The sequence below is a fragment of the Leptonychotes weddellii genome, chromosome 7, assembly GCF_054177405.1.
Source record: "Leptonychotes weddellii isolate Sample4059 chromosome 7, ASM5417740v2, whole genome shotgun sequence".
NCBI lineage: Eukaryota > Metazoa > Chordata > Mammalia > Carnivora > Phocidae > Leptonychotes > Leptonychotes weddellii.
The window spans coordinates 90,165,267-90,183,133 of record NC_138375.1 but is presented as its reverse complement, the minus strand read 5'-3'; the positions used below and the strand labels follow the sequence as shown (position 1 = coordinate 90,183,133).

The 17,867-nt window shown below is 38.3% G+C and overlaps 1 protein-coding gene across 1 annotated transcript in view; it reads right to left on the bottom strand.

Moving 5' to 3' along the window:
- CERT1 (ceramide transporter 1) overlaps positions 1–17,867 on the bottom strand; it is a 103,848-nt gene that overhangs the window by 23,896 nt on the left and 62,085 nt on the right. The window contains exons 7-9 of the mRNA XM_081825592.1: positions 17,692–17,849; positions 13,492–13,584; positions 1,970–2,056 (exon numbers count right to left, since the gene is read on the bottom strand). Of these exons, the coding sequence (XP_081681718.1) occupies positions 1,970–2,056; positions 13,492–13,584; positions 17,692–17,849 (338 nt within the window). The remainder of the gene's footprint in view (positions 1–1,969; positions 2,057–13,491; positions 13,585–17,691; positions 17,850–17,867) is intronic.

Below are 17,867 nucleotides of genomic sequence, written 5' to 3'. Positions count from 1 at the left end.
TTCAGTTGTGTTACAAAGAACATAGCATGGATATCTTTATCTCCTTTCCATGAACGTGTTCAGCCTTCAACCCACTGTGTCACTCCTGTTAAACTGCCACTTAACTTCCTTCCTCCTCCTGAACTTGCCCAGTTTCTTCTCACTTATTCAGTATCTACTAAATATAAAGTACCAGAAGCCATGCTGTGTTGTGTGTGTGCTCATCTTCTAACTATGCAGAAGACAAGTGGTAATTTCTATTCAACACTATCTGAACAGAACTGCTAAGATCTCATTGCTCACTCACCACTTCACTGAAAATTTCTTTCCTTATGTTGGTAAATAATGTAGAATCATGTAAACTCAAAAATGTGTCACTGAAGAATACCTTAGTAGTGGCTGTGCTGCTGGGAGTCCTGTGCAAAATTTACTGTATACAACGAGGGAAATGATCTGAATCTTTGGAACTAATTTCATGGATTACTGACGCTTACTATTCTAGAGCATTACCACACTATAATTACCCTTGTGATATCAACATGCCCATGAGGTGAGATCATGAGATCATGGTCTGTTTAATGACCCATTTTGCAGAGTATCTACCACAGTGTCAAGAACAGACTAAAATCAAATAGACCCATGAATATTTTTTTTTCTAAAGTTTACAAAAGTTTTCATCGATCCTCTTAAACTCCAACTCAACCACTGTATTTGGTAGAGTAGCATTTTAGAGTCAGAAGTGATGATTTGAACCATCTTGTGTAACTCCTTGTTTTACATATTAGAAAACCAAGGCCCAGAGAATTTAAGCAGTAAGTTTACAGCCACATAGTCACTGGCAAGACTAAGACTGAAGTTGTCTTGACCTACTCTCCCCAAAATACCACAACTTAGATTAAAACAAAAACAAAACAAAAAAACATCAACGTGAAGAATAAGAAGAAAAAAAAAACATTTAAAAAGCCAACACTAAGATACTTCTTCAGGTAATACTTTAGGCATCTAAAAATGGAGCTCATTTAGGAACTGAAAGCTTCCATTCTTATTGAATGCTGCATAGCATCTTTTTTCAGCATAAAAAATGACTAATAAGCTTTATAAATGAATGTAACAAAAACTTTTTATCACTGATTTAGAAAAAAAATAATGAAAGATAAACATGAAAAGCAAAAGTCACTATTGCAGGTGATTTACCCTCAGGGAGACAGACCAGTGAATAGGCATAATGGCCATGACTACCTTAGCAATGACAGGAATGAAAAAGCCAACTTTTCTATGCAAGTTCATTTGTAGTATAACTGATACATTTACGAATTTATTTGCAAGATACTTAAAGCCCTGGGAAGAGTAACTAAAATTCACCCTTAAGTACCATCTAGTGGTAATATATGGTAACTGCATTGTTACAGAATTAAAAGGATGCAAAGGATCAAATTAATCCTGAGACAGAGTTGAAGGATTTAAGAAATGTTTTCCTTCAATTTCCACAGAAATAGCTGGGTATAACTGCTGTGAATTTGATAATAATAAAATACTGAGCAAAGTTAAAAGTGAGGAAGATATCAAAGGTGAAGGTGGTGAAAGCAATAAAGGAGTTAATTCTTGGTCATCTTCCTTGTGAATTCATATGGTTGGTAACTGTGATACAGAGAAATTCAGACTGTTTCACTCAGATTAAACATATGCTTGTTCTTAATAGACAATAAAGTTGGATACTTCAAGGGGAATAGGCAGAATATTTCCATTTAGTTTCATGTTAATTATGCATGATTCCTTTAAGTGATCAGTGGTCTCCTTTCTACTGCTTAAAAATTCATCAATGAAGGAACTGACTTGTAAAGATTCTTCTACATTTGTGACTCAGTACAGACACAGTTCATTTTCTAGGTTCACAGTTCATTTTTATTAGGTTCAGTTTTCAAATTCCATTTATATAAAATAACATACATCAAGGAATGCCTAGTGTTAGAATTTTTAATAAAAGATATACCTGTTCCTCTATTTTATCTTGTCTGTCAAGAGCAGCTTCCACAGCATCAAAGAACTCTTCTTCATTAATCAGACTGTTTGGACCTTCCTATTATTCAAACACATGGGAGAAAAAAATCACTTAAAGAAAACAGAAAAAATTTCCCTTATTAAAAAGCAACTTAAAAAAAAAAACCCTTTTATCTCATCATGCTTACCATGCAAAAGAACTATTCATTACTAAATCTACAGGACACACCAATCTTTATGCTTACTTGCCCCATTAGCAGCATTTATGTGAATGACTCTCTTTGAAGAGTTCTCTCGCCCCTTGGATCCTAATTTCCCAGTTCCTCTCTACCCAAGCCTCTTCTTTGGAATTAAATGTGGGTGTTCCTCAGGGTTCCACACTTGCTCTCCCCACAGCACTTACTCATTTCTAAGGCTTTGGTCATCATGAGGTGATTCCCAAATTCATAGGTTATCCATCTCTCTCCTAAGTGTTAGACCTTTGCATCCAATAATGCTTAAGACCTCCTCAGGTTAATGATGCAGTTCACATGCAACATGTCTAAAACCTGTTTCTTCCCCTGCCTCTACACCAATCGAAAGCAGACTGCTGGGCCTGTCCTGGATTCCTCCCGCTCCCCTCATTCATTCACCACACCCTTTAATCTTACTTTCTAGATATCTAAGTTTATCAGTGTCTATTCCTACTACTCTATGTTAATTTAGGCTATCTTTAATTCTAACCTGCAAGACTGAAAAAGTTTGGGAAGCCCCCAGTTCACAACTGTCAACTTCAATCCATTCTCCTCACTGCAGGGACCAAGAATGATTTTTCTAGACTGTAAACCTGAAAACTTCACTTGCTTAAAATCCATTGCCCGAGGCTCTATAAGGATTCTTCTGTAACTTGCTAGCCAGTCTAACCACTCCCTCCTCTCCATCAGCTCCACCCTCCAAAGATAAGGCCTTTCAGTTTCCCTGGGGCAAAATGCCTTTTTTTTTTTTTTTTTGCTTCTGGTTTCCAAATTTTTTCCTTCTTCTCAGCCCCTACAAACAAACACTCTAGGCTACTCACCTGGTTAATAGCTACTCAGCCTACTCATTCTTACGGTTTTACCTAAGATGTTGTTTTCTCTGGGAGGCCATCATCCCCGCCTCAAAAACCTCTTAGTGCTAACAGTGCTTCATAACTGCCTGTTAACTAGCCTGTTTTCCCATTACATAGGTAGGGCCCTCAGGCAGGATCATGTATATCCCCATGCCTAGTACAGTGTCTTACATATACAGTAAACCTTAAGGAATGAATTTAAGATTAAAAAGTAATTTCTGAAACTACAGATGACAGAAACATTTAGGTTTTGTTCAATAATGAGAACATCGTAAATGTTTGATAAGAACCAAAATAAGGTTATAATCTGAATCAGTGTCTAAAATCCATGCAAAAGTAGTACTCACACAAGAATATAGAATAATTTAGAATATAGGGGCGCCTGGGTGGCTCAGTCATTAAGCGTCTACTTCCGGCTCAGGTCGTGATCCCAGGGTCCTGGGATGGAGCTTCACATCTCGGACTCCCTGCTCAGCAGGAAGCCTGCTTCCTCCTCTCCCATTCCCCCTGCTTGTGTTCCCTCTCTCGCTATATCTCTCTCTGTCAAATAAATAAATTAAAAAAAAAATCTAAAAAAAAAAAAAAATAGAAGGCTCAAAATATCAAAAGGGGAAAAAAAGTATAAAAACAGAGGCCCTAAAGGCCCTAGTTCACTTAAGAACTGGATATTTAACTTGATACCACAGGGGGTCAGTGAGAAAAAAACTGAAGTACCCTTAACCATTTTCTTCATTAAAAGAGAAAGAGGGAAGTACATTTTAGATGGATGGAAATGATCGTTTATTTAACAAATGCCACTAAAATAAAACACAGATTCCTACATTATACCATAATCTTAAAAAATCCAGATGTACTAACAATATATTAGAAGAAACCATTAAAAACCCAGTAAATATAATTAAAGTAGGGAATGTTTTTTTAAGCATGATACCAAATGTAGAAGTAAGTACATCAAAAGACTGAGGGATTAATTACATGAAAGTATAAAACTTTTATATGACAAAACCAACAATCAAAAGTTTAAAAAACTAAAAAAGGAAAAAAATAATGGAAAAATGAAAAGCTAATCCTCCGTATCTTCTAAATCAACAGAGGAAAAAAAATTCTAAAACCAGATAAAAATATTAAGGGGCATGGATAAGTGAGTCATTAAAGAATAAATGCCAATGACCAGTAAACTTTTTTTTTTTAAGAAAGTCTACCTAATCATATTAATAAACAATAAAAAAAAAATCTGAAACTAGTTAACAAATGTACTTATTAGCACAACGTACCTCTGATGAGGGAACAGAAGGCAAGCTGAAGACAAAGCACAAGCTGACACCCTGCAACCTCCCCCCACCCCCTATTCCTGGGTGGGACATGTATGACATCCTTCCAGGAATCTCCCAACTATCTTAATGTTAATGCCTTGCTAGAGGAGAAAACAACTTTGACAATGGCAAGGCCTCCAGTATCCCCCGAGTCTTCTTTAACACCTGAAAATCCTTTTGAAACCTCCCTTTTTCCTAACCTCCCCGACCCCATAGTATATAATCAGCTCCCCTACAACCCCAGGGGCAGCAGCTCCTTCTGCCCAAGGGTCCTGTGTCTGTGCTTTAATAAAGCCACCATTCTACACCAGAGACGTCTCAAGAATTCTTTCTTGGCTGTTGACTCGAGACCTCCCCCCACCAAACTTCACCTATATTCCAAAACCACATCATATGGTGCCCAACGTGGGGCTTTTGAGTCTTTGCATCTGAACTCTGAGCTTCGGTACAAACTTGGTGAGTACTTTCTCTTTTCCTTTACTTTCAATTTCTGTAGCTCTTCAAGGAGTATGGTCTTATTGGAACATTTTCATGTCAACAGCTCAGGCTGTAATCCTCTAGCCCATGGCTACTCTCTGGGGAGGAGAAAGCCTGCCTTTTGGCTGGAAGTTAGTGCCCTGTCCGGGATGGTAATAAGACCCAGAAACTTGATGCCCACTCTTTATTCCTGTCCTTATACAAAGTTGTCTGTCTTGGGGACACCTAAGTCACCAGGATGGCTGCCAACCTTAAGACTCCCATGTGAAGTTTCCTCCTGACTGATCTAATGTGATCCCCTCCACATCCCTGGTCTAGCTGCTTCTGGCCGTGGGACCTCCACTGGGAGCCAGCTGAAACCAGTACCAGATGGAATTAAAACCCAAATGGGGACCATTTCCTAGGGAAGTTGACTTTAAGACCACATGTGTTGGAATGTCACTTAGACCATGATGGATTTCCATCTTTACTATTCACCATCAATGTCCTCTACTAACTACTTAAAGCTACAAAATTTGGTAATTTCCCCCTTGTAAAACTTTTCCAGTATCTTCCATGGGTTAGAAATGGCAGGGCAGTATGCAACCATCAGGGCACAGGACGGCACAGCATCGTTTTTCAGTCCATTCACCAGGCACCCATAGGCAGTCTAGGATGTGATTGGGGGGGGGAAGGGAGGGATGCCGGCATCCCTTCAGGGCCTTTTATGGCAGGAATGCCTTCACAGGAAGGCAGGATGGTGATCAGCAGTGATTTTTGTTTGAGGGATGACTCTGGTCACTTTTGACACACGAAACCTCTGACATAACCTGTGTGGGACGCCACCTGGGAGTCAGGGGGGATTTGGTAATGGACCTCCTTTACTTTTCTGGGAGCATGGCCTCAGTAGGCTTCTTCTTCGGTTCCCAAGGAAGGGTGCCTTTTAACCTACTGGAAACAATTCAGATTGCAAAATTTAGGAAAGGACTGAGCTCCTGTAACACTGCATGGCCTCAGGATCTGTCAGTTAGATCTCTTCTGCAGGAAACAGGGCAGATGGACCTACGGTACTTTCACTGCTTGTACGTAGGCCTTCACTGCTCTACACCAGGACCCCGACCTAAGGGCCTCTTGCAGAATGTGTTTGCCTGAATGTGTTGGCTTGTAACCCACCCTCCCCAACATATTGGATGATAATTATCTAAATAGGCCCCTCCAAGTAAACCCAGGTTTGCTGGAGGAAACACAGGCCACCCCAAAGGGGACTCTGACTCTCTCTCACTGTTCTTCCTAATAGATGTAGGGGCTTCTCCCTCATTTCCTGGGTTAATGGCTATAACTGGAGCCATCTGTGGTTAGTCTACCTCAGGACAAGGATCTTAAGGAATATTCCCAAGCAGCTGCTGAAACTCCCTTTGTTTTGGGGAAATTCCCTGTCTTCTTTCGGACATGGACTGCTTATTCCCCCCCTTGTTGGCGGGGAAACGTGGCGTCTGCTCCTCTGTTGGAGCTGGTGAGCTCTAGAACCAGGAACCCTCTTCTCTGCCTTCTGGCAGCACTTTGCCTCTTTTTTTTTTTTTTTTTTTAAAAAGATTTTATTTATTTGACAGAGAGAGATACAGCGAGAGAGGGAACACAAGCAGGGGGAGCGGGAGAGGGAGAAGCAGGCTTCCCATGGAGCAGGGAGCCCGATGCGGGGCTCGATCCCAGGACCCTGGGATCATGACCTGAGCCGAAGGCAGACGCTTAACGACTGAGCCACCCAGGCACCCCAGCACTTTGCCTCTTCTATCTCCCCCTCCCTCTTCTCCTGTTTTTGCACCACCTTGGGTGCGACCTGCATAACTGGCTTCTAGACCATCCTCAGTGCCTCAGGCACCATGGCTCCTTCTCCCTTCACTGTCAAGGAGCAAGAAGAGCACCCCCTGGACTTAATACCACCTACTCCAGATTTCCCCACTAGTGTCTCAGGTAAAAACTGACAATGGAGAGGACCCAGGTGGAACATAATTCAATATTTAAACTAATTTAAGGTTATTGGTTTAATTAAGATAGACATGTCTTTTAAGTTATCAGCAGTAAACGTGAAACTTTTATTCTATCCAGGTTTGCTGAAGGTCAAATGAGCTCGTGTTATCTCTTTGCAAATTGTTTAGCAAAAAGATGACTAAAATGATGATTGTCTCAAAGTTTTCATGGGTAATTGTTAAGATAGCTTTCAAAGTCTCTGGTAACCTGAAATTTTAAAGTTTTGCTTGGATGATAAATGGGATTAAATTTGTTGGACATCTAGGTCTCTTCCAAATAGCATAAAAGGGCTAAATCATTGATTACTAGATGTAGGTTTGTGCTTTTGACTTCTTATTGCAAAGAAACTAAGGATGTTTAAATCTGTTGGTAAGCATGTTTTGTGCTTAATTGATTCATAAATTTGCCATCTAAAGAATTCTGGTGTAACAGTCCACAATTGGTTACTACTTAGTCTTCACTGGAGACTAAGGTTTCTAAGAGTGCAAAATTCTGCTAAATGTAATTAAGACTGATGGAAATAAGGGAAACAACTCTGTATATACAAATGTAGAAGATATGTAAGGAAGATAAAAGGAATGGGAATGAAGGTAAAAGAAGGTAATTTTGTCCTAAATGGTTGTTTGGAGAGATGGCTTGGGACAAAATCTGAATGCAAAAGAAAGTTGTAGAAGGTTTGTAATGGGAAAACTCTGGAACAGAATTTTAGGTGTGGTCAGGATGGACCTTAAGATTGAAATGAGTGGATAAGTACATTGGTATAAGGTTGAAAGTCTGCTTTCTCTCTGTTCAAAAAGACAAGTTTTCTTGAATTGTTGTCTGCTCTTGATAAGAATATGTAAACAAAGGTTTTTTCTCTTTTGTCTGCTCAGAAAACCAGTTTATGTTTTGCCTTTATCAGGTCTTTAACATCCTAATCCTATTTAGGTATGCGCTTTAAAACTTTCTAAGGTTTTAACAAACTTGCCCAAGATTTAAATCATGAACAAAGTCTCGTTGACTAATTAGGCTTGTTTGTTTGGTATGTTACCTTCTGGTAAAAGGTCATCATCACTCTATTTTGATTATTAAAGTGTTATGTGTCACAGAAATAACCGGATTTCCTTGCCAGCTACATTGTAACCTCTCATCAGATGTTTAACCTTATCCATTTTTTAGTCTTGTCATTTATAGTTATTCTCTTGTAAAATGTTTCATCTTTAAGGAGAACTAAGGCTGCATTCAAACTAAACAAGAATTAGTAACATGGGACTAAATGAACTAAAAGATTATAGTGTTGTGACTCTCGTTTGAAACACTGCTGGCTCTTTACTATTTGCTCTTCCAGACTAAGACTTTCTCTTAAGACATCAGTAATATACAGAAATAATAATAAAGCAAATTAAAACATTTAACTTTTCTCTCTACCTGAACCCTCTCATTCAAAAGGTCTCAGTAAGTATTCGTTCTTCCATGGCAATCATAATCATTTGCGTAAGGTCAGTAAGAATCTTCTCCTTGTAACAGGACACCACTGGAAATGTTGGTTATTTTACCAAGGCTCTGACTGGAATGTCATATTTGAGAGACATGCATAGACTCAGATATGACCAAACACCTTTTTTTTTTTTTAAGATTTTATTTATTTATTTGACAGAGAGAGAGAGAGAGAGCAGGAACACAAGCAGGGGGAGTGGGAGAGGGAGAAGCAGGCTTCCCGCCGAGCAGGGAGCCCGATGCGGGACTCGATCCCAGGACCCTGGGATCATGACCAGAGCCGAAGGCAGATGCTTAACGACTGAGCCACCCAGGTGCCCCTGACCAAACACCTTTAAGGAACTAAGACTGACTTTATGAAACCTGGAGCTATAAAGCCGCTTGGAAATGTTGGCCTGATACCTTGCTTTACAGAGTTACCAGCAGCCTCACCAGGTGAGTAAAGAATGTCACTTCCTGGCAGGTGCAGGAACCTCAGGATACTTTGGGGACCTCGTGAAGAGGAATTCGCTCAAATCTACAGGTATTGCAGGCATGTCTGATGGCAAGTACTTGGCTTGGCTTCTGGCCTGGAGAGGCTACTAAAAGTTCAACCTAGAGATTCCTCATAAAGGTTCCAGCAGAGCAGATTCTAAAAGATGTATATGATCATTATTCTTGCTGAGCTTATGTAAATAATTATGCCAGGTTTGTTAAAATTGGACTTGTTTTACAAACGAAAGAGTCTTGACTTGGCTGTCTCTGGAAATGAGGGTTATTTAAAGAGAAAAATTATGTTTCAATAACGCACCTTTAGTTTTGATTGTCCTTAGATGTTGTTTGCTTAAGCTAGACAACTTGAGGTAAACTTCACAGAAATAGCTTTTCTGTTTCTACACAATAGCTCCTGTATAGATAATCTTATTGCATGTTATTCTGTGGGGATAATAATAGGACCCCATGGGCATATGATTATTTAGGATTAATTTCCCAAAAATTATATAACTCAACTAGCACCTTGACCAGTTCTGTGTGGCTGAGATGACAAAATCCTTCCCTAAAAGCCAGAGCACACCCCACTCCATAGGGTTAACTATGGACCTGTGGAGATAATGGATGGCCCTACTTTCTTTATGACTGGATTGGATGATGTACCTGGATGCCCTTATCTCTTGATAAGTCTTCTCTCATTTGCCAGTAATTCCTTGTAATTAGGATATTAATGCCTTACCTCAAACAGATGGAATTATCCCTTAGTCATATTTATCCTAGAAGCCACCTCTATTGAGGTACAAATGCAAATAGAGGCTTTAGCCAAGCATATAACAGTCTTTTTGGTAGGAGCCTCAAAGCTTACTTTGGGACAATGACTGACTGTAATGACCTCACATCAGGTCCAGAGTGTCTTAGAAAGCAAAAGCCACCAAGAGATTATGGGAAACTGACTTATTAAACACTAGGCAATGCTTATAGATATGCCTGAAATATATTTAAAACCTGTCAAACTTTAAACCCAGCTACCCTTAGGCCTGGACCTGACCATCATACTTCTGTAGTATAGAACATAACCGTTAAGAGGTTATTGATCTTGTTTATTCTAGTCGACCAGATTTAAGATGCCCCTATTAAAAATCCAGGTGACAGTTGGTTTACCAATGGCAGTAGCTTCATGGAAAAGAGGGGTAAGAAAAACCGGGTATGCTATAGTCAGTCTTAACTCAGACTGCTTAGGCCAAAGCCCTGTCAGCAAATACACCTCCCCAAAGCAGAATTAATAGCGCCCACCTGTGCTTTACAATTGGCAGAAGTCTTAAAAATTAATATCTACAGTGACTCCAAATATGCCTTCCTAGTACCATATGCCATATGGAGCAACTTAAAGAAAAGGGGATTATTGTCAAGACATAACTCCCCAATCAAATATGGGCTTGAGATTATTACACAAATTTAAAGGATGGCTCTCCAAAACCGAATAGCCCTTGAAATCCCCACTGCACTTCAAAGAGGCCCAGTATTATATGACTGGCTCCTTGCTGGGACCCAATGGCTATGAGACTCTCTATCCTGTCCATAGCTTCCCCCAGGCTGGACAGGTCACTGTACTCTGGGTTTTGCCTGGAGGCACAGACACATTATTAAAACAATTACCAACCCAGCTAACCTTCCAAATTTAAAACAATGGTGGACATGTTTTGTGTGACATTGGTATGACCACCTAGCATCCATCTTTGTTCCCTCTTTGAGACTGGAGATTGTTTGGCACATGAAAACTCTTAAGTACACGGTCAAAGCCCTAAATGACACTCAAAATAGCATTTCTCTATTAAATACTAAAGTAATACAAATGCGCAAAGTAGTTTTACAAAACTTGCGCTATCATAAAAACAATGTTGTGTATACATTCTAGATTACCACAAAAATATTTCTGGGTTTCTAACTGACATGAATACTCAAGTTGGCACTTTAAATGATCTCTTTCCTTTAGTGATTGCTTAAAACTCCTAAACTGGAGGAAAATTATCAAAGGTCAACTATCCAAGGTCTTTTATTCAGAACAATATTAACCTTATTTTGTCATTTCCGGTGTCTCCCTTCCTAGTGTGAAGACTTCACTGCCATAACTTCCAGCTAACAGACCCTTTCTACTCAAGGAGGTTCATCTATGTTGACCTCGTTGGATTCAGCTGCCTCCCCTTTCATAACTCCCCTATGTGTTCCCCAACTGACCAATATTGACTCATATGTAGGGACATCTCTATGCCCTATTCAGCAGGAAGACGTTACAGAAGATGAGATCTTCCACCTTCAACAACCTTAAAGATTTAAGGGTCAAAATTGTTCAGGGGGTAAATGGTGAGGGAACAGAAGGCAAGCTGAAGACAAAGCACAAGCTGACACCCTGCAACCTCCCCCCACCCCCCATTCCTGGGTGGGACATGTGTGACATCCTTCCAGGAATCTCCCAACTATCTTAATGTTAATCCCTTGTTAGGGGAAAAACAATCTTAACTTGACAATGGCAAGGCCTCCAGTATCCTGTGAGTCTTCTTTAGCATACGAAAATCCTTTTGAAACTTCCCTTTTTCCTAACCTCCCCCAACCCCATAGTATATAAACAGCCACCCCTCACAACCCCAGGGGCAGCAGCTCTTTCTGCCCAAGGGTCCTGTCCCTGTGCTTTAATAAAACCACCATTTTGGGGCACCTGGGTGGCTCAGTTGTTCAGCGTCTGCCTTCGGCTCAGGGCATGATCCCAGGGTCCTGGGATCGAGCCCCGCATCGGGCTCCCTGCTCGGCGGGAAGCCTGCTTCTCCCTCTCCCACTCCCCCTGCTTGTGTTCCCTCTCTCGCTGTGTCTCTCTCTGTCATATAAATAAATAAAATCTTTTAAAAAAAAATAAATAAATAAATAAAAATAAAACCACCATTTTGCACCAGAGAACTCTTTCTTGGCTGTTGATTTGAGACCTCCCCCCACCAAACTTCACCTATATTCCAAAACCACATCACCTCCTTTTTCCATCTTGGTTTTTCCCCACCTTCCTTCCCCCAAAATCCTTGTCGACAGAAGTGAAGATAAACAAGCATACAATTACACTTATATATGGCTGGTAGGAGATACCATATATTGTTAAGCACATGGGCTTTTTGTATTTCCTATAATCTTCCTACATGAACATCTGGTTTTACTTATAATATGAAAAAAATCAGGTAATTTTAAGAGTTGACAGTTTACCCCCAAAATAAACCAAAAATAGCAAAAACAATGTGCTTAGCTTCGGAATAAAAATTAAAATTGTAATAGCTTATATCCCAGTAACTTGTTTTTTAAAACCCCGAGGGTAGCTAATTATATGATTTTTACACATTCTAGAAGGAATAATTGACAGCTCAATAACTGTGATGTATTACAGCTCAAGCCTCATCATTATGAATTTCCACACCTGGAAATCAATTCCAACATAAAACATACTCAGTCAACAGCAACTCTATTTTTTTCCTTTCTAAAAACAGCGAGAAATTTTTCAATTTTTTTTTTTTTTTAAAGATTTATCCATTTATTTGCGAGAGAGAGAGTGAGTGCAAAAGAGTGGGGGAGTGGCAGAGGGAGAGAATCTTTAAGCAGAATTCCTGTTGAGCACAGAGCCCAACTTGGGGCTTTGATCTTAAGATCCATGAGATCCTGACCTGAGCTGAAACCAAGAGTTTAGCTTAGCTGACTGAGCCACTCAGGAGCCCTTCTTTCCTATTTTTTAAAATATAAACTAACCATAATTATTTTTTAAAATATTTTATTTATTTGAGAGAGAGAGAGAGAGAGTGTGCGTGCGTGCGCACACGCGCGGGGGGAGGGGCAGAGGGAGAAGCAGACTCCCTGCTGAGCAGGGAGCTAGAAGTGGGGCTGGATCCCAGGTCCCTGGGATCACAACTCAAGCCAAAGGCAGATGCCCAACTGACTGAGCCACTGAGGCGCCCCTAAACATAATTATTTTAACATTCTACTTCTATCTCAATGATACCCTTTACCACTTCATTTTTAAAATGCATTTCAGGAATATCAACAGTATCAGTGACTATAACCAAATATATTTCTTATACCTTTTTCCCTCTAAAGAAATATAGTGAAAAAACAGTTTATAAAATATTAATATCTACGTGTGTGTATAGAGAGGGAGAATTTATTAATCGTTCAACAAAGAAACACGAGAGGAAAGAAGTTGGTTTCAGGTATTTTCAAACAAGAAGGACAAGGCAATGAGGACAGTTCGAGCTCTGCTATGGACAGGACCTCACAGTATATACAGCACACACTAAAATCTTTTTGTCTGTTCCTCCATAAGTTGCTTTTATTAAAAAAAAAAAAATTAGAAGACAACATTAAAAATTATCATCCTCCACAGGAAAGATAAAAACTTGTCCTATAATGCAGACAGGCCTAATAAATGAGTCTTTGAAAAGCCTACACTAAATTTTGTAGTCAATTAAAAAAAAAATCTATTTCAGAATAAGCCTAACATTTATATATTATGAAATATACATTTAATTAAACACTGAAGAACATACTACATATCTAGAATATTTAAAGGCTGTAAAAGTATTATTTAAAAATTAATCACTTTTGAGACAGATATGGCCTATATTTTCCTCCTTCTAAAATAAAAATATAACTTCATACCTCATAATCTGGCCCTCCAAAGTGGGATTTTTTCTTCAGTTCTGTCATGGCATTTTTGTATGCTTCCTCTATTCTTCTTCTCTTCTCAATTTCCTGTTTTGTTTTAAAAAGAAGCAAGTGAAAAATTATCATTTAGGGTGGGGATTTTCTCTGCATTTCACTGAAATTTTATAATTTGGCCAAACAACAGTAACAAAAACCCCACTCTATTCCTGTGAAAAATGAGCTTGATTCGGCCATAGAAAACAGTTTTTCTCTGAGCTATACATTACACACAAGATACCATTTAAATCACTACTAAGATCCATCTTATAGGTAGGTTATGGATTTATTTTTTTTATTTTTTTAAACATTTTATTTATTTATTTGACAAGAAAGACACACAGCGAGAGAGGGAACACAAGCAGGGGGAGCAGGAGAGGGAGCAGCAGCAGGCTTCCCTGCTGAGCAGGGAGCCCGATGTGGGACTAGATCCCAGCACCCTGGTATCATGACTAACCAACTGAGCCACCTGGAGCCCTAGGTTATGGATTTAGATGGATTAAGTAACTGCCAAAGCATCTATACTTAAAAAAAACAGAAACAAAGAAAAAAGATAAATTAACACCACAGAAATGCCTACAAGGTATTCATGTGTTTGCTTACCCCACCCCACCCCCAGTAAAAGCTGTATCTATTTTGCTTTCAAGAAAAAAAGCAATGGATACCAGGAAGAAAATAACTCAATTAACAGGTGAAATCAATGAATGTTAAAATATATTCTAAGAAAGATAAATTTCTGGTACTTTCCCACTGCTGGTTAAAACTATTTCAGGGATGAAAAAGAGCTCAGATTTCTACTTTAACCCTCTCCTTCAATCTGTAGTTCTAAGAGGTTAAAAGACCCAAGGTCAATTTAGAAAGGTTGGCTCTGACACCAATCTCAAACTTATTTCTACAACAATGCATTGCACTGGTCAAATCTGATAACTGAAGTCTAACAAGCTTGTAAGGAACCTAATGCCTTTGTTCCCTTACCTCAAATACCTAAGGGCTAAATTAAAGTCCACATGAACTCACACAAAGCTAACTACTTCCAAATACCTATCTGAATTAAAGTTCATGCAAATCAGTGAATTAGTTCATTAGAACCAAAGCGTAATTTCTGCATACTCAAGAGAAAGCGGGTCTATAGACCCACCAGAATAGCTAAAATCACAAAACAAAACAAAGAAACACCCACAAAAACCTGACAGTACGAAGTGTTGCCAAGGGTGAAGAGCAAATGAATTCTCATCTATTGCTGGTAGAAGTATAAACTGATATAACCACTTTGGAAAATTGTTTGCCAATATGCACTGCAGCTAGCATACACCCCATGAACCAACAATTCTACTGCTAGGTATGTACCTATATCCACCAAAAGCTAGGTACACGAATGCTCACTGCAGCTTTATTCACAATAGCCAAAATATAAAAAAACCTAAGTGTCTATCAACAGGAAAAACTGATAAACAAATTGAAGGCTTACAATGAAATATAATGAAAAAGAATAAACTACCAGTAAATGTAACAACATGACTGAGTCTCACAGTCAATGCTGAGGGGGAAAAAAGTCAAACACAAGTGTATATATGGTCACGTCTTGAGATGGTGGTATGGTATGGACCAGGGAGGCATGCAGGAAACTTCTAGGTGCTATAAAAATTCCTTATCTAATCTGAGTTGTGGTTATAGGGGTGTATACATAGCACAAAAATGAGCAAGCAGTACACTTGGTGCATCTCACTGTATTCATGCTATACCTTAATTTTCAAAACTGAACACAACAAAAACATACAGCACAGCTATAATATTCAAAGGATTTAAGGGAAAATGAAAAAAGCATGTGAAATTACACACATGAGAGCCTATTAATGTAAGCAAACATCTTCAACGAATAGATTTTCTCTTCCTAACATTGTTAATAACTAAAATTGTTTAATCTCACTATTTTTGGTCTTCTTGGACGTGACTAGCTAACAATTAAGTATACTTCTATAATAGAAGGGATTATTATTACAGGTAACCAAGTAAAATCATCACCACTAGATATTAATTTTCTATTATTCAGCTGAAAGAATAATGGAACTGACATTAGAAATCAAAGTATAAACAATTCTGCTATCAAACAGCTGTTATTATATCACCTATGACCTATTTAATTGCTCTCCTTAGATTAAGCTCCTTGAGGGACAATTTCCTGTTTATTGCTGTTTCCCCATTTCTAGCTTAGAGTTTAGCACAGCATAAGCATATAAATACTTTTTGAATGAAACAGAAATTTCAATTAAACAATATTAAATTATCACTGTACTTTCCTTCCCAAATATATAAATTACTTAAAAATCTGTTGATAAACAACACTCTCTATTCAAGAACTTTCTATTCCTTATAGAGTGTGTGTATACACACACACACACACATATACATGTATGTACACCACACATATACATATAACATAGGTATACACACACACATACATACTGCATATCAAACATACCCACACTCTTACATTTCATATAAAATGTAACTGGGATCCTATTTCAACTTAGAGAAAAAATTATAGTGAATAAGATTTGCCATCAGACCTGTAAAAGACTATAAAATGCAGTAGTTTCTCAATTTCAATTAATATTGCCATCTTTTGTGGCTTTTCTTTGCTTAGATGTTGCACTGAAAAGCAACAAAATTATTTTTTCACAGATCCTTTATTGCTCCTCAATGAAGAAAAAGAATAGATAAGACTGACAACAGTGAAGTTAAGCAAAAGTTCACTTCCCTTTTCAGCACTGCAAGTAAGAAACTTGATTGCTGAAAGGATGGGAAAGCCAGGTTTCATTTTTAATGAATATTTTTTAGGTATTGTGATTAGAATATATGAATGAAGATGATGATCCCTTAGTGAAGGATAAAAAGACAAGAGACTGAAACCTTAAGAGAAAAGTGAGACAAAGTTTAAAATAAGCTAGTCTGGACAAGTTGAATGATTCTCTTGAGCTATGTCTAATGAGTTAAGGGGTTGTCCTGTTTTCTCAACACATTATTTTTGTGTGTACATGGAATCTTCTAAAAAATAAATTTGATTCACACTGTTAGAGTTGAAATCTCTGAAGATAAAATAGTTTGACTCCAGAATAATGAAATGTCTGTACCTTAAATATACATTTTCACTGCTTGTTTTTAAAGAATATGTATTACCAGTCAATATGGTTTACTGTCACCTACACTTGAGAATTCTTTTCTTCTACACAGGGGGACTTCCTTAAATACACAGTACTAATCAAACCCCTGGCCATCCTGCCATTAATCATCAGTGGTAACATTGCTTTACCTAGTTTCCTGCTCAAATTGATTAGACCTTGAAACACTAAAAGCAATTTCACTCATTCAAGAATGACAGGATTCTGACTAATGTCTGGCCTAGTATTCAGAGCTGTAATATAAAATAGAGTAAAATTCTTCCAACTGCTACTTAGCATCTCTGGACCAGTCTCTGGGCCTCTCAGTTCCTTCTATAAAATGCTGGCATTAGACCAGAACTAAATCTTCTAAGATATGTTATAGTTCTAACATTTTATTATTTTCCTGATGTTGAATTCTAAATAGAAGTTTTCCTACTAAACAAATTTACTGAGCCATAGTTGACATTAGGAACTAAAGATTCATATTGTAATGTTACTATCAGTGCTGAAGTTTAAACAAAGGTGGAAGCAGGTGAACATGAGGCAAATGTTCCATGAACAACATGTGTTAAATAATAGCACAATGACCCTGGAAAGTATGTATGGCTACAAATGCAGTAAGTTAATGTTTAACTTGATAAATTGGTGTTTCAGTTCATATAACTTAAATGCAGCTTCACATATTTCACAGTAAAGCTAGGTAATGTGAAGTGGCTCATCATTTCTATTCCAAGGCATTACCATTACTACTACAAAAATTTCTCTATTAAAATCCTACCACAAATTTGTGTTGTATAGTAACTGAATACATAACTGGTAAATCTCACTAGGAAAATGAGTTTAAGATGCCTACAAACTTTCAGAGGAGTAGTACCCCCGGCTACTTCTATCAATCCCAAAAGGTTTTTCCCTAAGAAGTTAGTTTAAATGTTCAATCAATATATAAAGCTGAAATAAAATCAGATCATTTTTTAAGAGGAAGAAAAATGAGACTTACCTTATCCAGTCTCTTTTGCCAGCTGTCCTCACGTTTTACCATTAGTTCGATACAATGAGAAAGTGTAGCAAGGATTCCCGCAGTAGTTGCTTTAAAAGTTATTGCCTCCCCTTTAAAGTCTATGCCATTAATTCCTCTTGGTGTTACATGTGGAAATACTGGGGGGGGGGGGGGGG